We start from the raw sequence: 27,072 nt of genomic DNA, 5'->3' as shown, positions 1-27,072 counted from the left end.
TGCTATCTCAGAAAAGTCTGCCCTCCCGATTGGCCAGCTCTCTGCTCTCCCTAGCAGCGATGTACCCGAATAATGAGATACAGTATTACTTTTATCTAATGTTTTTACTTTATTATTCAGAATTTCGTAGGAGTTTTGTCTGCAGGCAGAACACATGGAAAGATAAAAAGAGAGCACACACACACACACACACACACACACGCACATGGAGTGTGAGGGAGAAGCAACCTTTTCCTTTTTGTTGGTAACATGCTTAATGTTTTTTCATTAACTTTACATTTTGGATAATGACGTTTGTAAAGTGACTGACCACGTCAGCTTTCCATGTAACTTAGCTAGCTTACTAGCTTACTTGCTTTCTCCAGACTTGCCTAATGCAGCTTTGAAAGAAATGTTATTGAACTGTAAAGCAGTGGCTTTTTATAGATCTGGATGAAAGTAAAGGTAATTGAATGAATGTCCTTTACCTGGTAGTTTCTGACTAGTGAATCAAGCTTAGATTGGACTTTGACAAGGAACTGAACAGTCATGCTAAAAGAAACGTAAACAACTCTCTGAATTAAGTTGCTCTTATACCTTGGTAATAACACTGTAATACTCTTGTACCAACATACTAACTGGATAGGGACTGTTCCTTATGTGAATGGGAACAGTCCCAACATAATCATATAATATCAAAGCCTCCTTCTAATATATAAAATCTCAGAAGAGTAATGACAGCATTATTACAGGTATAAAGCATCTTCATGTAAAGGTTTACCAATCTTTATTTTGAAGCCACAATCAGCTCGTATCCCTCTGCCCATCTCTTTTGATCCACACATCAGGCAGATCCGGCTTACTGTTTGGCAGGATCACCAGCTCCTCACTCTGGCTTGTACGCCCCCTCGCGCATCCCGGAGAGCCTGTCTCGTAAACAGTCTCTCTCAGTGACAGTCGCAGGGTGTCTCTCCTCCCGTTAAGGTGCCCAGGCTGTGGCTCTATCTCCTCCTCTGCCTCTGCCTCCGCATCAGTAGAAGTCTCTGCGTTGGAGGGTCCTGGTTCTATGTCACTCAGGCAGGTCTCGTTGGAGTCCTCCAGCCCATCGAAGGAGCTCTGAGACTGGCAGGACATCAGGCGTTTGTGGGGGTGGTGGCGCTGGGAGGGAATATTGTCTATGGTGTTCTCTTCCTTGGAGATGGAAGGCTGCTCCATGGTCTCTAAGGTTTGGCTGATGATGGTCCCCTCCATGCTGGAAGATGAGGACAGGGATGCGGTCCATTGTTTGACCCCGTCTGCCTGACCTCTGCACGTCTTACACAGCAGCCTGTCTTTAGCTAAGTCCCCTGTGGGAGCTACAGGCCGTAAGGTGTTCTCTTTATATGGGGACGAGGTCTGGAAAGCTTGGGGTGGGTGGCAGCCTTTATGGTGCCTGTTACAGATCTCCTCAGTGTCTGCCTCAATGCTACCTCTCTCTACTTCCCTCCCACAGAACTGGATATCATCAGAGAGGACCGAGGGTCTGTTGGAGAGCTTACTTGTGCAGGTGCTGTTCTCAAAGCTATCGCTAAGTTGACATGCTAGTGGCTGTAGCTCATACTGCTCAGGTTCTCTACCGCCCCCTACATGTCGTGGCCTATGGCGCTGTTGGTTGGGGTAAAGAAAACCACCTCCACCGCCATCTTTATTGAAATTCCTCCGGACTCTAGACCTCCCGAATGCCCCGTTAGCTGCAGAGGTCGAGGCACCTGGTTCCACTGCAGAGCAGATGCCTTCAGCAACTTTTTCAGAGGAACACGGCAAAGTTATCTTCCCACAGTTTTTCTGAGGGCCAAAAAAGCAACACAGGGATTGGAAAAAGAAGGTGGCAAACCCACACGCTACACATTTCACCAGAAAGAAGAATATCCCCAGCTTCCTGAGCAACAAGGCAGTAGATGGCAGCATTATTATACCCACACAGCAGAAGGCTACGGTCCCTATTGCTACAGGGCAACCCATCCTCTTCACAGAGTGGGCCACTCTTCCTATTCTATCAGAGTGCGGAGCTGAGCTGTAGGATATGCAGTAATTGGCTAAGAAGTCGATCGACAGCCCAGCCGCGGCGGATATGAAGAGAGCCTCCACGCCACTCAGCTGCCATTCCAACAGGACTAAGAGGCCCACAGTGACAAAGACAGTTCCTCCCACAGCGGCGGTTCCGTAAACCGTCAGCGGAACATTCCAGGTGGTCAGGAGAAGCAAGGCAAATGTTAATGCTACAGAGAAGCCAGCGACGACCAGGGTCTCTGTGCTTAGACACTGCTGTATGTCGAACAGTGTTAACTCACTCACAAACCAGCCTCTTTCCAGGCCCTGCGGTGCCCCTGAAATCTCTCCATTAAACCATGAGACAATGTTGTTGTAGAAATGGGTGGTTTGGCTGAAGTTAAAGCTATAGAGATATATCGTTTTCAATACTATGACTAGGGCCGCTACCCTGCCATCAGCTTCAAAGTACAGGCCTCCTCTATTGGCCAGATGGCTCTCAGCATGTCTCTCTGCTACCATCATGCTGAGACACTGCTCAAACGTGCTGGGAGGGTAGGGGAAGGGAATATCATTACAACAGAAATGGAGGGCGTCTTCATTCTCTGAGCAACGTCGTATGGACACCCAGTGTATGAGCTGCTCAACTAGACACATGTTGTCCACATAACCCTCATCTTCGGACAACGGTGGAGAATAAAAGCTTTGGTTTTGAACTCTCCCACACAGGTCTCTAAGCCACACCTGTGCATCCGGGCTACTCATGTTAAACTCCAGGTCCATCATTAGAGAACCATTACTTTTGGGGTTGAAGTGATCCCCGTTATCAGTAGGAATGACCCCCCAAACTAGGGTCACCGTCAGAGGCTTATCCTCCCCGTTCCTCAGCCGCTCGAACATGAACTGGTGGCGATACTCAGCGTCGTACCTCTCAAAGGGGTGACTGGAGCGGAATAACTGGAACGCCCTGCTGTCCAGAGTAGGTAACTTCATACCAGGATCAACACATGAGATATACGTGCCCCCTGCGGCCAGAACTGCAAACCAACACACCCAGATGTATCTAAACTTCACCACTCCACAAGGGAGTATTTTCAGGAAGAGTAGGTTTGAGGTGTCGGACAGCCCACGTTTTAATCCTCTCAGCTTCTGCCCCACCGTGAAAAGGCATCGCTTCCGTGAGCTCGTATCCCAGAATCCACCAGGGCTTTTGGTGCAGCAGGGCTTCCAGGCGGGAGCAGAGGCTACAGAGGTGGAGGATGCCACTGCGTGACGCTCGCGTAGGATGAGAGCGCAAGGCAGCCACACCAGGGAAGAGAGAGTACTGATTAAAGACGCGGTTCCCAGGTAAACAGCAAAACACCTGACTGCTGTTATGCTACTCAGGTAACCACAGAAGAAGGTGGCACTAGATGTGAGGCCTGAGGCCAACGTCAAATACCCAACTTCCTGGAGAACGCGGTTAACTCTTTTCTCCAGGGAAGCAGGTGGATTCTGGGATAGCTGGAGGTTCCAGAAATCCATGAAGGTGAATGCTTGATTAGAACAGCTGCCCAATAGGACGAGAGCTGCTGCTAGGTTCAGCAGAGGAAAGAAGGTGAGCTGGAACGCTACTTTGTAAAAGAAATAGGAAGTCAGCAGAGACCCTGTGACTGCTACTATAGACAGAGTAGATATGAAGAGAGAGCGCAGATACAGAGCCATGGTAAAGAACAGGGAAACTACAGCCAGGACGGGGTAGACAGAGTCCCTAGCCAGGTAATACTTGAACAGCTTCTGCTTGATGCCTAGGTCCATCCCTGTGATGGTAGTGTTGTTATACGTCAGCTCGCGACCCTCAAGGTTGTTCATATAAATCTCCATCATGTGATCTCCTTTCTCCACAGGTAAGAACAGGAGGCTGTACTTCAGTGAGGGGACTTGGTATTCTATCGTCTGTGGGCCTAGGAAGTCCTTATCTACCAAGTAGTGTAGTATTTGGAACACAGCACGGGAGTGTTTACACCTGGTGGGCACGGAGGCACAGTTGCCATACTTGGGCCTCTCTGTGCAGGGCGCCACCAGGCTCCCGGCGTGGTAGTAGGGGGCACAATAGCGCAGGAGGCTCAGGGACTCAGTGACGTGCTGGGGGGTCAGGCTGAGGCAAGACGAGGCGTTGCTGAGCACAGCCAGGTAGTTCCCCAGTGACCAGCTAGGACAGCATCCTCCCCTGATCATCCTCCCGTCCACCTCCAACCTCACGTGCTGCTTGCACAGGTCCTGGAAGTGGGCTTGGGACCGGATCTGAAAAAGAGAGAAGAAAGATTTATATACACTACCGGTCAAAAGTTTTAGAACACCTAGATTTTTCCATTCTTTATTGACATTTTGCTAACGTACAGAAGTACTCTGACGATACAGCCATAGTGGCGTGCGTGAGGGATGGAAAGGGAGGGGGAGTACAGGGATCTGATAGGAGCCTTCAGCGTCTGGAGCGAGAGGAATGGTCTGCTCCTTAATCAAACCAAGACCAAGGAGCTAGTTATAGACTTCCGTAGGTCTAAGCCACCTCAGTTGCCCATTAACATCCGGGGCGAGGATATCGAGGTGGTGAAGACCTACAAGTACCTGGGGGTGCATCTGGACGACAAACTGGACTGGTCCACCAACACAGAGGCACTTTACAAGAAGGGCCAGAGCAGGCTGTACTTCCTAAGGAGACTTAGGTCTTTTGAAGTGTGTGGAGAGATGCTGGCCATGTTTTACCAGTCTGTCATGGCCAGCATTCTCTTCTACGCTGCAGTCTGCTGGGGGGGAAACATCACCAAGAGGGATACCGGACGGCTGGACAAGCTCGTAAAAAAGGCGGGTTCAGTGGGGGGAAGGAGCCTGGACTCTCTGGGGACGGTGGTGGAGAGAAGGACTAGGAGTAAGCTGCTGTCCATCAGGGACAACCCCAACCACCCCCTCCATCATGTCCTCGCTGGCCAAACCAGCAGCCGCCGCAGAGGGCGGTTCATTTCGGTACGCTCCCGGACGGAGCGATATAAAAAATAATTTATCCCGGCTGCACTAAGACTGTTCAATGGCAACTAAAGTAATAGTCGGGGTCAAGGCTCCTGAATTTGTATTTATTATTTATTTTAATCATCATCATCACTTTTTAGTATTTTAATATAATAACTATAGCCATCTTTTTATCCACTTTTCTATCATGATCTCACTGTTTTTTATATACTATACATGGCTGGCCCAGTATTATTGTCTGTCCTTTATGTTGTGTTGTCATGTGTTGTTTTTAGAGAGTGGCGTGGCAAAATGAATTTCCCCACGGGGATAAATAAAGTATAATTGAATTGAATTGAATTGAAATGCTAATGTCATTAACAAATCACTCAATGAGTTGAATTGAGTCCATCTTAATAAGTAAGAATAATAGTTTATGTAATTTTGGAATTCATATATTTGTTTTTATAGGGTCTCTGATTTGCATAGGAATCTTTGAATATATATACAGTATATTTAAAAAAAATGTATTCAGATTTCTGTGTTATCTTTCAAATGTATAGATATTAAAACTCTGAGACCCTTATAGGCATTTGAACACATTTGAAAAAGATTAGTTCATTAATAAATGAGTTAATAATAAAAATCAGAAAATTGACATTTCACATTCAACTTGTTTTGATCTACTCACTAACGAATGTTAGAACAAAGACTGGCACACCATTTAAATATTTTACGAATATCAGTGTGTGATCCAAAGATCAAAGACCCAAAGACCCAAGGCCCATCAATTGCAGCAAACATTTTTATTTATTCAGTTAGTTCAGTTCCTTCACTGATTTCATTAACTGGCTTGTGATGTCGGGTATGGTGGTGTTGTGTATGCCAGATGGTGCGCTGACTAAGCCGATGAGGACCTACCCTGGCCTGCTCCATCTCACACATGGAGTAGATGGCCTTCAGACTCCACAGACTAGCAGAGTTCCCTGAGCGGAAGACCAGCTGGGCGTAGCCTTCCCCTATAACACCACAGAATAAGAACCACAGAAGGAGAACAACACATTCATCAGCAAACACTGTCTTCAATTATCTGGGCTGAGATATAAACAAGGAGGTTGTGGGGACTATTAACTAATGTTCTGTGTTTAACTGGAAATTAAATGAACATGAGGGGCTAGGGCATCTGTCTTCCAACAGATAGCATGACTTCGCCCAGACAGTAGTTTAGGCGAAGCGGCGTCACGCTACAATTAAATGACGATATCTGGTGTAAGACCATGATGACTAGGGTTGTTGCCCCTTGTGATGTGAGGGACCAGACCAACTGGGTTAGTGTTGATTTGTTGAAATTGTGCCTGCTTTATAAAGTTTGATTTGATTTGATTGTTAGTTGGTAGCCTACCTGGAGTGTCACAGAGAAACTTGTCCTGAGCTGAGTCTCTGTCCAACATCCTCCTTGGCCTCTGTCTGGAGTGGTCCTGGGTTCCACTGGCCTCCCCGCCACTACCGTCTCCAAAACTTTATAGACGTGTATATACACACACACAAACAGCGAGAGAGAGAGAAAGGTAGAGTGTGTGTGTGTGAGAGAGAGAGAGGTAGAGTGAGAGAGAATGAGATACAGTGTGTGTGTGTGTGTGTGTGTGTGTGTGTGTGTGTGTGTGTGTGTGCGTGTGTGTGTGTGTGTGTGTGTGTGTGTGTGTGTGCGTGTGTGTGTGTGTGTGTGCGTGTGCGCGTGTGTGGATGTGTGTGCGTGCGTGAGAGAGAGAGAGAGAGAGAGAGAGAGAGAGAGAGAGAGAGAGAGGGTGGGGTGGGGTGAGGTGAGGGGAGAGAGAGCTTCTGTTAGCTCAGGTTAGAGAGATCCATGACAATGACAGCAGAAGCAGCAGGCTTTACATGCCTTTACAATTCATTAAATCAATGACTCTGTTTGACCACATCTAACACATGGAGAAGACACGGTGTGGGAACGCCAGCGTAATAACAACCCGCTTCTAGGTTCATGTTTTATTGGGTTATTTCCATTCTAGATTGATTATATACAATTGCAGCCATGTTTGTGGGAACAATAAAGCTTTTCTTATTTTTTTGCCTTTGAATGCTCCGCCTGTGGTCGTGCCTGTGAAATGTGCCAAATTCCTGCCTGTGTTAGTGAGTAATTACGGAATCTGGGCAGAGGATGTGTGTGGTGTCCTGTGGTTCTACTTTGTTGTCGCTGCCATCTTGTGCTCTCTCCAGGGGTTGTCCTCCGCATCTACACAATACCAACCCATGGGCCATGACACTGCCTACAATGAAAAGGCTCTATATGTTGTTGGGATACATACTGTACCAGTGGAGGCTGGTGGAGGTAGAAATCAGAGGTTGACACCATTCCTCACTCCGTTCCGTGCATTACAATGAGTCCCGTCTTCCGATTTCTACCTCCACCACCTACGGTGTTAGGGACTAGGGTCAAATTAACTAAAAACAAACAAAACAAAAAACAGAAAATTTAAATATGATGTTTTGGACAAAAACAGACATTGCACTACAATGAGCCCCGTCCCCCGATGTCTACCTCCACCAGCCTCCCCTGCAGTAGGCCTTACCTCACTGCTGCCTTGTCCCGGTCTCTGAGCCGTGGAGGTACCAGAGAAAGTGTTCTCCCTGGGCCTGTGTTCTGGTGAAGCTTGGTCAAGGCAGACTGACGGACACCTATATATGTCCCCCGAGGCTCAAATCCCTGCAACACAACAGGCAATAAACACACAATAAACATCAAAGCTCATGGAACAACAACCTCTCCCGGTAACCACGGAATCATGGAAAATAATTTGCTGAATTAATTAGCATGTGGGATATAATGCGTGGTGTAAATTAATTAAGTCTGTTTGGGAAATTTTAGGAGAATGAAGAGGGCTTATGCTAATGCTTGGTTAATGACATGTAATACTAAGAGGGACGCTCTGGAAATGAGAGGATTGACAATAATAGTGCACCTTATTGAAAGCAGTGTTCATTCTGGGGGGGGGGGGGGGGGGTCATGGTATGGTATCCAGTATGTATTGATGTGCAGTATATTGTACAAATGGTAAAGTAACCCATTTCAGAGTATCAGTCACTGTAAATACCATCCATTTTGGTTCATTAGACAGACTGCAGTTGGGCTAGTGACATTGTTGATTAACACTAGGACAGCGACGTTTTTTTACCTACTTTTAGCGCGACGAGGTGTCGAATCACACGACCACTCTTCACAATGGGAGAGTGTGAACTGACGCACAAAGATCGCTGGATGGCGATGTCACACAAGAAGAGAAAATGACAAGATCACTAGGCTACCTCTAAAAATGCATATAAACAGGGGTGCACATAACTGGTGCGCCAGTGCGCATGCGTCGCCAAAATGCATGCTGCGCGGAAGATCAGCGGCATGAACGCGCTCTTGCGCACCAACAGCTGGAAGCGCTGGGAGAGGAATTTACTTCCTCAAAATCCACCTGCTGACTGCTGACTGCTGCATCACTGCAAGCCCCGTAACGCCATCACAACGACCACGGCGACTCCCCTCACGAAAACATTCGGAAAGTATCGTAACTTGTACTTTCATTCCGCGTATCGCGTATCGCACGGTTATCACGCCGACACGTGAAAATTCAGTCCCGAACGACTCGTCGCTAAAAGGAAAAACAACACCAAGGGACTTCACGTTTCTTTTCTCTGAAGCTTTCAAACGTTCAGACATTTGTTTTACAGCTTCATTATCGCACCTAGACCCCTGACCCAGGGAATATGGTTGGGAATTCTATTAGAAGAAAAAAAAGACTTTGTTGCACAATCAAAATAATGAGCTATTTAAAGTGATAGCCTACAACATCCTCTACCATGGTTGAAATTGAGGACAGTGATAACTTACAGCAGTCAAGAGAGCAGTGATGATGATGATTAAGCTTGTAGCATAAATAAATGCTTAGGCTGTAACTTTTTGTTGAAAAGTTGATTTCAGTGTTTACAGAACAGAGCAGTGCTTAAAGAGATGTCAGTTGATTTCATTGTGTTTAAAGAACAGACATTCAGTTAGTGCTTAAAGAGATGTCAGTTGATTTCATTGTGTTTAAAGGAGTCTGACAGACTTTCATGCTTAAAGAGCAGTCATTTGATTTTGCATTTGTTTATTTTGTTTTGCACACAATCATTTGTTCGTTCATCTTTATTTATGAATAAATGTCGTTTTGCTAATATAAGTTATCCATGTATCCCTTTTTTATCCATCCTGTGGGACGGGTCGTGACTCGTGAGCTCGGGGAGCACCAAGCAGCATCCCTAGGTGCTCCTCTGAGCACTGGCCCCAAAAAGTTATGTGCACCCCTGCATATAAAGTTCCTATGCGCAGAGAAGCAGAGAAGTGGGGAAATTATATATATGGAGAGGAGATTGATTGTGACTGCGGGAGCTTTACTAATGAATGAAAGTTGATTATCATTATTAAAAAAGAAAAGTAATAAATATTGCAATATTGTGTTATCATAATTATGAGCTTCACAGTGATAAAGTCTGTTTATTTGTTGTGAAATTCGCCGGTAACGTCAGCCTGTCTGCCCCTGCAACTGCTATATTATATGTTATTATATGGAATGGCTGAATATGTTCATTCTTTTTATTTTGATTACATTATATAATTGTATTTGGTATAATGACAAATACTTGAAACTTGAATGATCTCACAGGAGCGCGTGCATGCACGGTAAAGTGGAGAGGAGATTGATCCGGACTGCAGGAGTTTTCATTAGGCTACTAATGAATGATGATTGATTATCATTATTAAAAAAGAATAGTAATAAATATTGCAATATTGTGTTATCATAATTATGAGCTTCACAGTGATAAAGTCTGTTTATTTGTCGTGAAATTCGCCGGTAACGTCAGCCTGTCTGCCCCTGCAACTGCTATAATATATGTTATTATATGGAATGGCTGAATATGTTCATTCTTTTTATTTTGATTACATTATATAATTGTATTTGGTATAATGACAAATACTTTAAACTTGAATGATCTCACAGGAGCGCGTGCATGCTCCCTCGCACGCCCAGCACATCATTTTTGATGCCGCTAATGTGTGTAATGAAAAGTGTGACAATGTTGAAAGACATGATGTCATAATCAAAATATAAAACCTGGTTGGATAAAATAAGATTCTGTTGTGATTGTGTTGACATTGTTGTGATGTCAAAAGAGATCTGTGGATTATTATTTATACATAGTGGTCTATATTTATATAGTGGTCTAAATTTGTTTTATGCAACAAGGAGGAGAAAATGGTTACAGAAACACACCGTTGAAACGTGGTGGAGCGGGGGGAACCCGATGTCTTTGTTCATTGATCGGAAACGATCGACAGCCATCAACACTCCCCCCATCAAGCGCATGTCTTATTGAGTCAACACGAGTTGACTCGCTGGAACGAGACAGACTGATACACACCACACCTCTGCCATATCATACATCGGTCCCACATGTATTTATTTACCATCATATTTTTCAATATAAAACGGTATGATATGGCAGATATATATGGTAGCCTACATTGCAGTCGTCCCGCAGTTCTAGTAGATCGCCGACATCATGTTATTTGATGTACACATTTCACGGCAAGATAATTCCGATTTGTGGCAAACACCTAACAATTGTTCGTTCACTAAACATTATAACATGAACACAGTTATAGCACCAGTTCCTAGCACCTAGTTTCCTAGCACCAGGGGAGCCCCCCCTCCCAAATTTCGTTGTTTGGTACCTGTACTATATCAATGACAAATAAAGACCATTCATTCATTCATTCAAACAATGACAGTTACAGTCTCGCTCAAACTGTAGCGAGATTAGGAGACTACTAATTGAGAAAAAGAAAAGAAAATACATGAAAGAAAGGAGAGAAAGAGTACAGAATGATAAATCATTCAGAATGTTATTGGTTTTAATATTTCACAATCTGCCAGAATAAGCACGCTCCCTCGCACGCCCAGCACATCATTTTTGATGCTGCTAATGTGTGTAATGAAAAGTGTGACAATGTTGAAAGACATGATGTCATAATCAAAATATAAAACCTGGTTGGATAAAATAAGATTCTGTTGTGATTGTGTTGACATTGTTGTGATGTCAAAAGAGATCTGTGGATTATTATTTATACATAGTGGTCTATATTTATATAGTGGTCTAAATTTGTTTTATGCAACAAGGAGGAGAAAATGGTTACAGAAACACACCGTTGAAACGTGGTGGAGCGGGGGGAACCCGATGTCTTTGTTCATTGATCGGAAACGATCGACAGCCATCAACACTCCCCCCATCAAGCGCATGTCTTATTGAGTCAACACGAGTTGACTCGCTGGAACGAGACAGACTGATACACACCACACCTCTGCCATATCATACATCGGTCCCACATGTATTTATTTACCATCATATTTTTCAATATAAAACGGTATGATATGGCAGATATATATGGTAGCCTACATTGCAGTCGTCCCGCAGTTCTAGTAGATCGCCGACATCATGTTATTTGATGTACACATTTCACGGCAAGATAATTCCGATTTGTGGCAAACACCTAACAATTGTTCGTTCACTAAACATTATAACATGAACACAGTTATAGCACCAGTTCCTAGCACCTAGTTTCCTAGCACCAGGGGAGCCCCCCCTCCCAAATTTCGTTGTTTGGTACCTGTACTATATCAATGACAAATAAAGACCATTCATTCATTCATTCAAACAATGACAGTTACAGTCTCGCTCAAACTGTAGCGAGATTAGGAGACTACTAATTGAGAAAAAGAAAAGAAAATACATGAAAGAAAGGAGAGAAAGAGTACAGAATGATAAATCATTCAGAATGTTATTGGTTTTAATATTTCACAATCTGCCAGAATAAGCACGCTCCCTCGCACGCCCAGCACATCATTTTTGATGCCGCTAATGTGTGTAATGAAAAGTGTGACAATGTTGGAAGACATGATGTCATAATCAAAATATAAAACCTGGTTGGATAAAATAAGATTCTGTTGTGATTGTGTTGACATTGTTGTGATGTCAAAAGAGATCTGTGGATTATTATTTATACATAGTGGTCTATATTTATATAGTGGTCTAAATTTGTTTTATGCAACAAGGAGGAGAAAATGGTTACAGAAACACACCGTTGAAACGTGGTGGAGCGGGGGGAACCCGATGTCTTTGTTCATTGATCGGAAACGATCGACAGCCATCAACACTCCCCCCATCAAGCGCATGTCTTTATTGAGTCAACACGAGTTGACTCGCTGGAACGAGACAGACTGATACACACCACACCTCTGCCATATCATACATCGGTCCCACATGTATTTATTTACCATCATATTTTTCAATATAAAACGGTATGATATGGCAGATATATATGGTAGCCTACATTGCAGTCGTCCCGCAGTTCTAGTAGATCGCCGACATCATGTTATTTGATGTACACATTTCACGGCAAGATAATTCCGATAGCCTATAGCATTATTTGAACATTGACAGCGCTGTACAGGCATAATCATCAAAAAAGACATTATATACAATATTATAAATATCCGTTTGTTATATAATATTTGTTGATGAACTACTTTGCTGTGGTACCTATGTAATACCACACAGCTTGATAGGTACATACTGTGCAGTGTATCATTCATAACTGTACATAGGCTACACATATCATAATATCTTATCACTATTGCATGGAACTTGGGTGAAAAAAAAACCTCAGCTCCAACAAATCTGAAGGGATTGTAAAAGTCATACTGTACAGTTTATCATTTTCATAACTGTCTGTACATATACATATCTTATGTATCACTATTGCTATATATAGCCTATATATAAACACATTATGTTACAAATATCAGTCTTATCCACTGTATCTAATTCAGCACTGAAGCCTGAAGGTTGAGCACAGTGTGTGCCCCCTTGCTACCTCTGCTGATATAAAAGAGAATTGCAGCCTTGGAGAAAAATATGGCAGCCGAATCCCAAGGCAAATACACAGACACACACAGAAATACTGCAAAATCGCTTTATACTAACTCGATTTTGAAAATGTAAAGATGCTGGGTGGTAGAACGCACATATCTAGGAAAAGTCATGAAAGGAGGGTCCTGAAATTTGATCGAGTGCAAAGGTAGATTTTTTTTTGTACTCACTGGTGCTGTTTAACACCTCACGGCTGTTCTAGTGTTAAACCTTAAGCTGAACCGTAAATGACATTTTGAAAAATGTTACAACTGCAGGGTTATTGAAGGGGCGGAGAGAGAGAGAGAGAGAGTCTGACAGGGATCTGGCACACAGAGGGGGCCCTGGCCAGACACTCACCAATAGTGGGTCAGAGAAGTCTGGCAGAGGACCAATCAGCAGGCCGGCTAGGGAACATCCCAGGAGGACTAACGCACATCCCACGAGCACCGTCAGGGGATGCCCCACAATCACCTGGGAGTAGCTGTCAACACCACATAAGAAGACAAAGAAGAAGAAGAAGAAGAAGAAGAAAAAAGAAGAAGTAGTAGAAGAAGAAGAAAAAGAAGAAGAAGAAGAAGAAGAAGAAGAAGAAGAAAAAGAAGAAGATGAAGACTAGAACCACCACCATAGAAGAAGGAGGTCTCAGTGACACATCCTTAATAATCCTTAAATAGGGCTGTCATGGCCCTAATAGGAACATCTTCTGAAGAAAATGGTTGAAGCATTGTGCACTGAAGTACTGTAGAACATTTGATGTGGATACATTAGTAGTAGGCCTTAAGGGCTCTGCACACAGCGTGCGATTTCTGTTGCGCGTCAACGTTCCATTTTGAAGTTTGAATGGAAGTCTATGAGAACATCGCATTTACCCACACACGGCCCCGATTGTAATCGCACGGCGAACATTCGATTCCATTCATTTTGAATGGGACAAAGCAGTGCGACAAAACTCGCACGCCGTGTGCTTTGTCCCATTCAAAATGAATGGAATCGAATGTTCGCCGTGCGATTAAAATCGGGGCCGTGTGTGGGTAAATGCGATGTTCTCATAGACTTCCATTCAAACTTCAAAATGGAACGTTGATGCGCAACAGAAATCGCACGCTGTGTGCAGAGCCCTTTACTGTCTACCACCACCCCAGAACCAGAGGCTCTCTCTAACACTCATCTAACGCTCATCCCTAACGGGCCTTTGGAGTGAAGATAAGCCTCACATTCAATGGTTTCGTGCCCTCTTAGAAAATGGATCAAGCAATAGTGCATTGATTGAAGTAAAACATTTCACTTAGGCTACGTTCACACGGCAGGTCTTGATGCTCAATTCCGAATTACACTGATCCGATTTTTTGGTTTGGCAGTTCACATGACTTTTAAAATGTGACCTATATTTGACCTACATTGACTAGTGTGAACATTCCACGGCCCTGAACAGACCGGCATGCGCAGAAGGACAATAACAATGACGTCAGGATGTCACGCGCAGCGCACTGTTTACAGAAGTAACCATGGATAATAATAATAATAATAATAATAATAATAATACATTAGACTTAAATAGCGCTTTTCTAGACACTCAAAGACGTTTTACAAACTGAAAAGATCGAGTAGTAAAATAAAAAGAAACAAATAAATAAATAAAAGAAAGTATAGGGGTCTAATACATTTTTAGATTACTAAATCTAAATCTAAGTCTCTTTGTAGGATACAGGTCTACTCTGTATACTGCAAGTATATCTAGATTTATGATATATAATATATAGGATAACATACTGTATATAGGATAACATGTTACAACCGGTTTCATTTTCAAGTTTTTGTGCAGCGGAAGCCGGTAAAGATATGAGCAAGATACTGTATAATATGAGCAATTGCGTCTAGAGTGCAGGGTTGCCAGATGGGGCGGGTTACCGCCGAATGGGCTACTGGATTTAGCGGTTATGGGCTGGTTAGGCTGTAAATTGTCAATCCCATCTGGCAACCCTGCTAGAGTGACGTAAAAGTCGCATTAAACGCGACTTGACCGTTCAGACGGGGGCGCGTTGCTAAATATCAGACATGTACAGTATCTTATATAATACCACCTCTGAACGCGACCCAGGTCGGATTTAAAAAAGTCAGATTTCATGTGACTAGCGCTGTTCCCACGGTCATGCATAAATCAGACCTGAGTCGCGTGTCGGCAAAAAAATCTGGATCACATTTCACTGCAGTGTGAACGTAGCCTAAGAGGGCAACTTCACTGTGTTAATAACACACACCTGACCATCACTATGTGACGTTGCGTCCGCTTATGGGCCCCGCCCTCTTGTGACCCGTGCAGCCAATGGCAGCGAACAGCATTATGACACGATGCCACATGGGTGGGGCTACAGCTATGACCTCCGCCAGGTGGCTTGACGTTGCCGGCCCCGATCGAGCAGTCCGTCCGAGGCCCAGCCGCGATTGGGTGAGAGTCCGGATAGGCGTTGCTTTTGATTGGCTTGTGGTGGGTGCCGCAGTGACATCGTCGGGGCTGCGGTGAATGGTAGGCGTGGCCTTGGGCGACCTGGTGGTAGAGCTGGGAGGAAGAGAAGGAGGAGGGGCGAGGAAGGCTGCTGCAGCTGTCAGACGGGTCCCCGTCCGATTGGATCAGAGTCACCCGGGCCTCGGTGGAAACGCTGTCACTGTCAGGAGGGCACAGAGACACCTCTGGGATCTCACTATGGAGAGCAGAGTGGACAGGAGGGAAGGCAGGGGAAGGGAGAGAGAAGGCAGGGGAGAGGGGAGGGGAGGCAGGATAGGAGACAGGGGAGAGGAGATAGGAGACAGGGGAGGGGAGAGAGGAGACAGGGGAGAGGAGAGAGGAGACAGGGGAGAGGAGAGGAGACAGGGGAGAGGGGATAGGAGACAGGGGACAGGAGAGAGGAGACAGGGGAGAGGAGAGAGGAGACAGGGGAGAGGGGATAGGAGACAGGGGACAGGAGAGAGGAGACAGGGGACAGGAGAGAGGAGACAGGGGAGAGGAGAGAGGAGACAGGGGAGAGGAGAGAGGAGACAGGGGACAGGAGAGAGGAGAGAGGGGAGGGGAGAGAGGAGACAGGGGAGAGAAGAGAGGAGACAGGGGAGGGGAGAGAGGAGACAGAACATGTGTGTTTATACCATTCCAAATTCCATTCCATGCATTACAATGAGCCCGTCCTCCGATTTCTACCTCCACCTCCAGCCTTCCTTGGTGGTTATGTGACACGCCTGAGCTCACCTCCAGCTGTCATTCTATCCAGTATAAAAGCGGCCCAATATTTCTGACAAGACAACGTTTCAACCATCTCCCTCACAATAGCTATCATTTCTTACCCAGACACGAGTAGGCAAACAGAATTAATTGGGCTGAGGAATGGGGTCTGTGTAGCGTATTGTTGCTGTGCTCCAAGGCCCAATTAGAGGCAGATAAAGCGGTCCCGTCAGCCTTGGCTGTCAACACGCATAAGACTAAGACAGAGTCTACGAGGGGGGAGGGGGGGGGGTGCGGGTGGGGGGGTGTACAGTGTGGATCTGATCAAGGGTGACTCAAGACTGTGGCAGAAGTGCACAGCAGAGAGGTTTGGGGGTGTGGATATGTGCTTCTCTTCCTCACGCTTTAATGTACTGCACAGTATGCCCCTGTCTTGTGTATTATGGAGTAGAGGCTGATGGGGGTAGAAATCGGAGGACAGGATCATTCTAATGCATGGAAGGGAATGGTATCTCATTGTAATCCATTCCATTCAATACATTAGAACGATTTCTACCTCCACTCGTGTCGTGTTATAATAGTGTTAATTGCCTGTAAAGATTTAGAAGGTTTCTATTCTATTATGTTCTATTCTATTCTGGAACTAATGTGGACCACTAGTGAGCTGAGCTGAACTGAATCATCACCACTAATGAGCAGGACTGTATTAACGACAGGAAACAGCAATGAATCAGCATCATTGTTCACTGAACTATGAGTAATATTAATTTCAGAGCATTACCGTTATCAAGAACAGGACTGGAAATGTTCCAGACATTCACACAGAGTGTTGAGTGTTATCTCAATATGACTCACCAATTAAGGGGGGAGAAAACCGGAATAAAACTGTGTATTGCAGTTGCAGTTGTCACAGATTACAGGTTCAAGTGCCATTATGGGTAGTGCAGTCATCTGTGTCTAAAAGGGACATGACGGGGGTCCGTGGTCAGACACATGCTTTGTTGTTTCACTGCCAGGTGGACCGAGGCTTACTTCCTGCGTTATCACCACAGCAACCGATTAAGTAAACACAGACCATAAGACCAGCCACTCAGGTCGCTTGTTTACTGAACCAACCTTCTAGGAGAGATGGCTGAGCAGTGCAGCAGTAGCCAGTATTCAGCTCTCACCACAAGGTAATAGATAGTGTAGTAACGGTTTGCAAGGTCGGCAGTTTGAATCCCGGCTGGCCACATGTCGAGGTGTCCTTGGGCAAGACACTGAACCCCAAATTGCTCCCAATGAGCGGGGCCGGCGCCTTGCATGGTAGCTTGCCGGCATTGGTGTGTGAATGTGTGTGTGAATAGGTGAATGAGAGGCCGTTGTAAAGTGCTTTGGAATAAGGCGCTATATAAGTCAGGCATTTTACCTTTCCCCCCCCCCCCCCAAGATTTTATCCCTTTTTCACCCAATTTGGTATCCAATTGAACCCAACCTAGCATCCAATTATCCCCTGCCTATTGCGTAGGATCCGCCGCACGACCCCGTGGCCGACAGCCCCAGAGGAGACCGCCAGGCAGACTAGCTGACTGGCTCCTCGAGCCCAGCACCGTTATTCCGGCACCCCGGGGGCGCTGTTGCGCGACGGATCCTTGTCCGGAAATATTCCTATACCGCCCTCGGGAGCGGCCGCTCAATATGCCGCTCCCTGTGTGTGCCCCGGCCATATCCGGGTCTGGCGAGCTGGGATTCGATCCCAGTCCCCGGTGGGCAGCTTGCACTAGTGGCTAGTGCTTAGACCGCTACACCACCGCGGGGCAAGTCCATTTACCATTTTAACGGGTTAGCTTAGAGTATCAACTGTGAGCAGTGAATCACTTCACAGCTTTACAGAGTGACATCACACATCAGGGATGTAGAGGGAGCTGTATTGTTGTTAAGGAACATGTCTTTGGCATAGTGGAAGTCAACAGCCAACAACACACGAGGTGAGTACCTCATTCTGTCCCATGCATTACAATGAGCCGTTCTCCGATGTGTACCTCCATCAGCCTCCCCTAGACAGGCTTACAGATCTAGGACCAGGCCAGGAGCTTATGTACAAGCCAATCCTACACAGTAGATGAGCAGAAGCACATCAAGATGGCCTGTTTTGTTTAGACTCAGGGAACCAACGTGTCTTGCTTGTGGTAGGCAGCTGTGACACATGGCCGGCAGCTTGCCTCACCAGACTCACTCACAGGAAAAACACGTGCCGTTACGTTTCTTTGTTATCCGTTTCCAATAGGGCCATGAAGTCTTGCCCTCATACCAGCGAAGGCTGATGGAGATAGAAATCGGTGGACGGGCTCATTGTAACGCATGGAATGGAATGAGGAATTTTTGGAACACACATTTGATACGATTCCTCATTACATTCCATGCTTACAATGAGCCCGTCCTCAGATTTCTACCTCCAAAGCTTTTTTTTTGTTTCTTTCAATTTAGTTAGACCTGTCATGTCATATTGGACTGTCTGTTTATGTTATTGTAATGGAAATGGAATGGTAATGGAGGTTTCTGTGGTAACAGGTTTCTATTGACATTGGGACTGTCCTGAGGGGTCCCTTTCTCTCTGAGAAGTTCAAAGCATCAACAATCACACACACACACACACACACACACCCACACACACACACACACACACACACACACACACACACACACACACACACACACACACACACACACACATACCACTGACTTTTTGACAAGTCCCAACATTCTAGCCAAGGTCTATAAACATAGTACATTTCATACAGTGAACTTTACAGTAAGAATAGATAGCTATAGCCTTGCATGAGGTATGATAGATAACTGTATTGACAGAAATGAGAATACAGAGAAGTGAGAAGTCACTTATAGAACATGTTCAAGGACTGTAGTTTTGGTACAGTCTTACATAAACATTTGATCTCAAAAACCTGGTGTGGTGTAGTTTCTCAGCAAAGTTAGTTTGTATTTTAAAGCTAGATTCATCCAACTGTAACATGAAGGCCTTCCACTAGATGTTAGTCATTAAACATTTACATGGTAGTTTTTTCCTGTTTCATATTTGAGGGACGTCAGAGGAACATTCTCTTGATGTTTCTCTTTCTTCATATTTTAATCTATAGGACCAGGCTGTTGTTTAACCTTGTATTCATCAGTCTAATCAGGGGCCTAGCAGCCTAACCTCACCTCCTCACCTCATCACATGACTGATGACATCACACCCTTATCTTCCTTCTGAGATACAGGACTGCCTAGTGAACAGGGGAGACGGTCGTTTTTCTTAATTTCTAGGTTAATTTGAGGTATTGAGGTTCTGTGACCAACTAACTCTATTGATATACCACCCCTTTACTTCACAATGTCCACCGTAGGCAAAGACAAAATATTTGCACAGGCAAATTATTTGGTTACAAATGTGGCTGGCTATACATATATATGTTTTACGGCACCTTGAGTTTTTCCAATTGCAATATACAGTATGTCCTTCAGCTCGGTTCCCTCAAATCTGTTTGTAATATAAGCCAACTCCTATTACATGATGGGCATGACCACAACAGTATTGAGTTGTTGCTTAATAGCACAAACAGTTCTGGGGTGACCAGGCTACATATCCGACATATTGGTAATGAGAATAACTGCATTATAATGTCTTATATCATCTGTGGTGCCATTATCATTTATTTTCCATCAGATGGAAAATTCATTGTACAGATAGACATAACCTATTATGAAGAGATTATAAAGAGTTGCATTAGTGTGCCTTGTAGAGAAAGTATTACCAAACTGACACCAAACCCAAGACAATTTAATGAATGAATTTGGTAAATTAAAGTCACAGCAAGACAAGACAACAAGAGTGTGTGACTTTTTTGTGTGAAAGTGTAACATATAGACCCCTTTTCTAACCAGTTATGGTTTGCTCTGAGATTGTTGATTATCTCAGCAACAAAGAATGCAATAAAGTTATATTTATAGTGATGTTTACTATTTGTAGCCAACATACAAACATGATGGAGCTATTGCTGTGTCACCTAGAAATGACCTGCATTAGCCGCGTTTTGAACGTGATCACCCAAACCGGGGACTACCACACCAACCACACCAACCAGGACTACCACACCAACCACACCAACCAGGACTACCACACCAACCACACCAAACAGGACTACCACACCAACCACACCAACCAGGACTACCACACCAACCACTCCAACCAGGACTACCTCACCAACCAGTACTACCACTCCAACCACACCAACCAGGACACTTGTAAAAGAGACCTTGGTTTCAATTGGACTCAATGCCAAAATAAAGGTTAAAAAAATAACATATCAAGATTGCTATGGGAGTAGCTGGTTTGTTATGGGGGTGTGTGAACCCCTCCCCCCCCCCCACCCTCACCCACGCCCACACACACACACACACACACACACACACACACACACACACACACACACACACACACACACACACACACAGACGTCTCTTGAATACCTGTCTCACTCTACAGTGTTACTACAGAGGAAAGTGCTAGAATTAAACACAGGTGTTACTCCAGGGGTAGTGGTAGATATTATTAGCCATTGGCCATTACTTCTGTCGCTGTGGAAGGTATCATTCAACCAAAATATTGCTTTTCTCAATGACAGCTTTTCATAGGGCCACGGCACACTAGCACAGAAAGGGCAATTTGTGGAGCTGATTAATTATTGAAAGGAACAGTACAAAAATACCTCACGGAGAGGGTAATCAAGTTGCTGCCCACAAGCTGTGAAATAAGTACCTCAGAAATAGCCTCTCTCACAACTGAGTTAACATGGGGAGAGCACTACCCACAGCACAACATTAGTATGCTATTAAATGTGGGGTTCAAATGTCTTTTGAACATGGTTATCTTTAACTCCTCTCTCTTGCCACACTTAACCACTGGAAATAAAAGCACAGAAGACCAAATTGTATTCATGTTATCAGCTTAACTTTACGGGCGGCTGTGGCTCAACCCGGTAGAGCCAGCAAAGTTGGCAGCTTGCAGCAGTTCGAATCCCGGGCTGGCCATGTGTTGAAGTGTCCCTGAGCAAGGCACTGAACCCCTAATTGCTCCGGGGTGGCCTTCAATGGCTGTGACCCATTGCCTAGATGCCCCCTCTAGAACATAAATGCATTTCGTTGTACTCTGTGCAATGACAAACTTTGAATCCCTTTCCCTTTTTAACTGAATCCGAATTCAATCAATTCAATCACTTCCTTTTCCTTAATTCTCTCAATTACAACACTTCTAATATCCAATCAATCAATCAATCAATCAATCAATCAATCAAACTGTATAGATGTAGCACAAGTCATTCATTGAATGCAACTCCAAGTGCTGAACAATAGTAAATAAACCACAATACAATAAAACAAGAGGTATAGGAGATATCCAAGTAGTTCATAGCAGGTCATTACTGAAGTGTTTATCTTATCATCTGCCGATAGTTACCTAATCCACAGAGGAGTACAACACCTATTCATCATCAGTATCACTATTGTATGAGTGGCCTCACCGTGGAAATCACATCTAGGAATAATGCTATTAAGTGAACGTCCAGAGAGACTGGTGGAGGCAGAAATCAGAAGATGAGCTCATTGTAATCCATGGAATGGACCATTTGTGACAGGATTTGATTAATAGGTCCCCATCTCGGCAATTTTGAAAGCTCACAATCGAGCCAAACAAGTCTTGTTGTGAAAAATGTGTTTTCCGGTTTTTGGCATAGGACGACAAACGAAGCGATGAAGAACCCACTCGATATCATATCCAACAGTTTTACATTCACTAAATACCTACATTTAGTTAGCAAAGTCAGGTGGGGGGTATTATTCGTTTTAGTGTGGCAGTGTGTGTAGCCACGCCCACCCCAGCTGTATGTAAGGAGCCACCTGCCTTTGTTTACAAGTTTACAAAATGGAGGCTGAACCTCTCGCTAATGCTATCAACAGAATTTCATAAGCAGGCAGAAATATCGACAGTGGGCAATTAATGAACTCCTTCATATTGGACTATACATAATGGGAACTCCGAACGGGAACTCCGAACTCCGAATCTGACGATGACAGATGACAACGGAATTTCAGACATTGATCTGCACTTCACTTTCATGGGACAGTCGTCTGCAGACAGACCTTCTGCTGTGTTCTTGGGTAAGTTTTAGTGAGTTACATGTGTTGTTTACTAGGATTTTGTGTTGTTTACTTAGGATAGACAAACAGTTATTTGTTGTTTTGTGAGTAAGGTAGATTTGTTAGCATCAGTTATCAGACCACTGAAACTGCTCACCACAATTATGCCACCCCTCTACAAAACTAATGAGATGGTGGGAGGTAGAAATAGGTTGTCAAAGATAAAACATAATGAATAAATACATTTGTTGCAGACCTACTAAACATGCAACATACTGTACAGAGTATGTTTCATGCACCATTTTAGTGTGTTTGTGTGTACCAGCTAGCCAAACAAGTGTTAGCTTGTTAGCTAGCTAGCTAGCTAGCTTTGTTAGAGATGTAATAGATTATAGAAAAAGTAAATGCTTTTGTAATGAACGGTAATGTTATGTGGAATCAAAAATAATGATTAATTCATTGATATGTAGATTTGCTGTAGAATAATACTGTGAATTGAAATGATTTCACTAGCTAAGTACAGTACACTGAGTCTATGGAAAACCCACACTAGAGAAGTGTCCACACCTCTGACCTGAAATTTGTGTTACAGAATGAGGAGGTGAGAGGTTCTGAGAGATGACACCTTGATGAGTCACCAGCACTTCAGGTATTTGTCATTGTCATTGTATAAGCAATTCTATTTTATGAAGATAGTAGTAGGCTATTTCGTAAAAGTGGTGTTGGTAACAGTGGGCAATCATTTGAAATGTACTGTCTTCTTTTTTTATTACAGCTTTGATGCGCAGATGGGATGGGAAGGAACTACACCGAAGTCCCACTAGATGCTTTATGGACTATAATGATAAATGCATGCACACGGACAACATTTTTTTTTTTTACCATTCTATTATTGTATTGCTCAATTGTATCTTGCCAAATTTTTTCCATTGCCATGAATTTTACTCTCTTGTACTTGTAATGGGATGTAATACACTTTTGGCACACATGGCAATAAAATGATGATGAATCATGAATCTTGAATTATTATTATTATTATTATTATTATTATTATTATTATTATTTAGCTATTTAAACGTGTCAGCCCTGCAATTTTGCTTCCTGAGGGTTAGCTGACAACCCCACTGACAGATGACAGGTAGGTAATGACAGGTAGTGTAATGGGGGAGTGGTTGTCTTGAGGGTGTGGTTGTCTCGAGGGAGTGATTAGGGTGGAGTTAACCAGCTATTGTTCCCACCCATTACCTCTGTGAAAAACGTCTGAAGACTTGGAAGGCTGGATATCTCAGTACGGTGGTTCAGGGGGTATCACCATTAAACTATCCATGACTTCTTCAACTTGTTTCAGATTTCAATGTATGACACATCATTTTAAAGCTTACAATCTACCCTTTCATAATCCGGAAAAAAATAGTTGAGGACTTTTTAACCATGCCCTGTCACATTTGATACCATTCCACGTTCCATTCCAGGCATTACAATGAGCCCGTCCTCTGATTTCTACCTCCACCAGCCTCCCCTGGTGTATGTGACACCCTGTTAGAGGGAGGCTGTTGAGTCTGCCTGTGCTGAGTAGCAGGCTGTGATGAGGCTGTGCATGGGTTCTGGGATTACGAGTGACACCTGTCTGCCAGTCTGGCTCAGTGAAGTCTGCTCTCTCTCTCTCTCTCTCCTCTGATAACCACACAAAGGAGCCTGGCACAGAGGAACGCAACTGTGTAGGATTGGTATGACGACAACAACGACGTGTGTCTGATACCGTTCCTCATTCCGCTCCATGCATTACAATGAGCCCGTTCTCCGATTTCTACCTCCACCGGCCTCCACTGAACATTACCATACTATGTTTACACTACACATACACTGTGTCATTTTCTTGTATGCACTGCACTGTGTGTGTATTGATCAGATAAGTATTGATCAAATAAGTATTGATGAAGCCAAGAGTCGCAGGGACCGAAGACATACAGAAGGATCAGGGTTAGGGTTAGGCATGTGAGGCCTGCTGGACCCAGCCTCTTTACTGTTGTTGTTGTTGTTGTTGTTGTTGCTACTGTAGCCAGCTACCTCCTATGACCACTGTTGCCTGCAAGACCGCTAGGCTGGGGGAGAAGGCTCTGGACACACTGACTGACAGGTTGACAGCTCAAACCCCACCGCCTCTGGCACCGTGGAGGTTCTTGTGGGCTTCTGTTGTGGTTTCATCTGATATAAACTCCCACGGCCGTGTCAGCAAACTGTCATGTTTTGATGTGTATTATCTGCTGTTGCTATGTAAAATCGCTGAAGTGTAGAGAGAGGCTGCGTTTTGGGGATTCAACCTCCCACTGAAGCAGCGTTCTGCTGACTGAGAGGTTCTGCAGGAGAGAGATTAGGAATACCAAACATCTCTGGATCCCAGGAGGTTATGGATGAAAGTAAACAGAGGAGGTGAATTGATAAGATGAAATGTTTCTCTTTGCGGGTCGAATCACATGCTACTTCATTCATATCATGTGTGACTATGATCAACACATCTAATCAATACATGGCTGTTGATGTGGTGGAGTCGTTTGAACGCAAACCTAATAATTAATATCTGGGGGGGGGGGAATGCATTGATTTTCACAGTACACAAACAAGTAATACAAGCAAAACAAGACAGATCCCTCTCCAGCATATGGGATTGGCTTCTCTTGTTTGTTTCACATCCCATAGGAGACAAGGAGAGCAGTGAGAAAAGTGCGTGATTTTGATCATGCCAGGTGGAAATCAGATATTTTATGGTGTGAAACAAAAACATCACAACTGACACAGATGCCAAATAAAGCACACAGAACAATTGATTGATGTATTGACCAGAGACATTGCGACCACACTTGTGGAATAAATAACCCCATATATACATTTATATTTTCCAATACAGTAGCCTAATATTAAATCAGTTGACCGGACTAATTATTGCACTAAAAGGATAACTAGCACTTAACGAATAGACGTACCTTTGATGACAAGCCTCTTGTGCAGGTCTCTCAGCTCGTGCAGGAGAATCCATGACTATAGCATCGGTGCTTTCCCCGGTGATAGAACAATCATCCATTCTCTATTCGCTTACACACCTCTGTCACCGATAACACCTCAGAAAAAACCCACCAGATAGAAAATGCTTTTAATGACAGTCATGTGCACGACACGGGGAATTGTGATATCTGTTCTTATGCCTCAACGACAAAAGGATGTTTGAGTACATCTACCACAAGCTGGATTCCTATTGGTCGATGCGGTGTGATGCGCTCCTCTGCTGTTGAGGACACTGCCCGCCAATAGAACGGTCGCTGTCCCACCGACGGTGCTTCTAGCGGGTGGGTGAAAGATAGACGTATCATCAATTTGTTCTTACCTGGGCGTAACCGTGTAGTACTACTATGGCCATTAAAGTGCAACAACATGTCTCTATTGATTATCATTGAACTGACCGTTTTTGTTTAGTTTATTAGAATCCCCATTAGCTGTTGCAATTGCAGCAGCACAAAAAACACACAATGGAGTATAGAACAGTCCTCGACAAATTAAAGACAGTTGTTGAGACAGCATTGCATGAACTTGTAGGTCTGAATAATTTATAAAAGCTGAAAAAATGCAGTATTGTCAGTCACATAACGATTCTGGACACAGTAAGTATAGGCCTAAGCCTTTGCATTAGTAAGATTTAACAGGTTTAGAACAAAAATTCAGAGCAAGCCCATGTATTAAATGATAACTCACCTATCACTTACTTACACAGTGATCTCAGTGATATCTATCAGTGTTTTGCGATGGTAACTATACTCTGGTGTTGCTTGTGCATTAAAACAGAGCTATGGCTGCAGCTCCCAGGCAGTGAAGCCATCAGGTGACCCAAGCCCATCTGCTGATAGAGAACCAGTGAAACGGGACACCTGGGAGAGAGTGCTGCTGCTACTCAGTCTCCATAAAGACTCATCCAGCCTTCACTGGAGCAGTTGGTCTGGGTCTGATAAATCATCACTCAGACAGGAGGCTGGTGGGAGGCAGAAATTGGACGGGGTCATATTAATTCCTCATTCCGTTTCATGCATTACAATGAGCCCGTCCTCTGATTTCTGCCGCCACCAGCCTCCAGCCTCCACTGGTCAGACACCTCATCAATGATGCCCTCTCATCCATTATCACAGTCAGAGGGAAGAGGAGACATGATCAATGGTTCTTTAGACAGAGGTGGCGCTGTGGTCTCAGGATTATACCATCTGAAAGCCTCTTTAATCAAGCACTTGTCTTTGAATCTTGAATCTTGAATGAATCATGATGTTCCAAGCAGTCCCTGTTTTAGGGAAACAATAGAAATCCTATTTTAGCTCTGTAGCAGCCTGATGTGTTCTCTTGTGCTCTGCTCTCAGTTTTATTTTTTAGGGAAACCTACGCAGAGCTAACCTTTTAAGCTGAATGCTCTATTTGATTAATTTCGAACTAAAAACCAGGCCCAAACTAAACTGCTTATGACATTAGAAATGATGATCAAATGCGAAAACAGGATGCCATTTTAGGTACTGCTGTGAAGTTTTGTGTGATATGCTCATAATTCAGAATAACATACTGAACATGATAAGGAGATAAAGTAAACAATAATCTAATTATTGTCAAATTAAAGCAGAATTCGGGCCTAATTGTGGGCCTGCTGTCCAGCT

General features: G+C 44.1%; 1 protein-coding gene across 1 annotated transcript; it reads right to left on the bottom strand.

The window, feature by feature from the left end:
- Positions 1 to 783: 783 nt before the first annotated feature.
- On the bottom strand, positions 784 to 25,469 carry disp2 (dispatched RND transporter family member 2; the record flags this gene model as incomplete). The annotated part of the gene is made up of 7 exons (XM_080548673.1): positions 784 to 4,290; positions 5,914 to 6,011; positions 6,395 to 6,510; positions 7,584 to 7,717; positions 13,366 to 13,489; positions 15,249 to 15,707; positions 25,372 to 25,469. 7 exons carry the CDS (start codon positions 25,467 to 25,469, stop codon positions 784 to 786), a joined length of 4,536 nt encoding a protein of 1,511 aa, XP_080404799.1.
- Positions 25,470 to 27,072: the final 1,603 nt, after the last annotated feature.

The sequence above is a fragment of the Nansenia antarctica genome (genome assembly GCF_963989245.1).
Source record: "Nansenia antarctica genome assembly, chromosome: 1".
NCBI classification, from domain to species: Eukaryota; Metazoa; Chordata; class Actinopteri; order Argentiniformes; family Microstomatidae; genus Nansenia; species Nansenia antarctica.
This window is presented reverse-complemented; position numbering and strand designations above follow the sequence as displayed.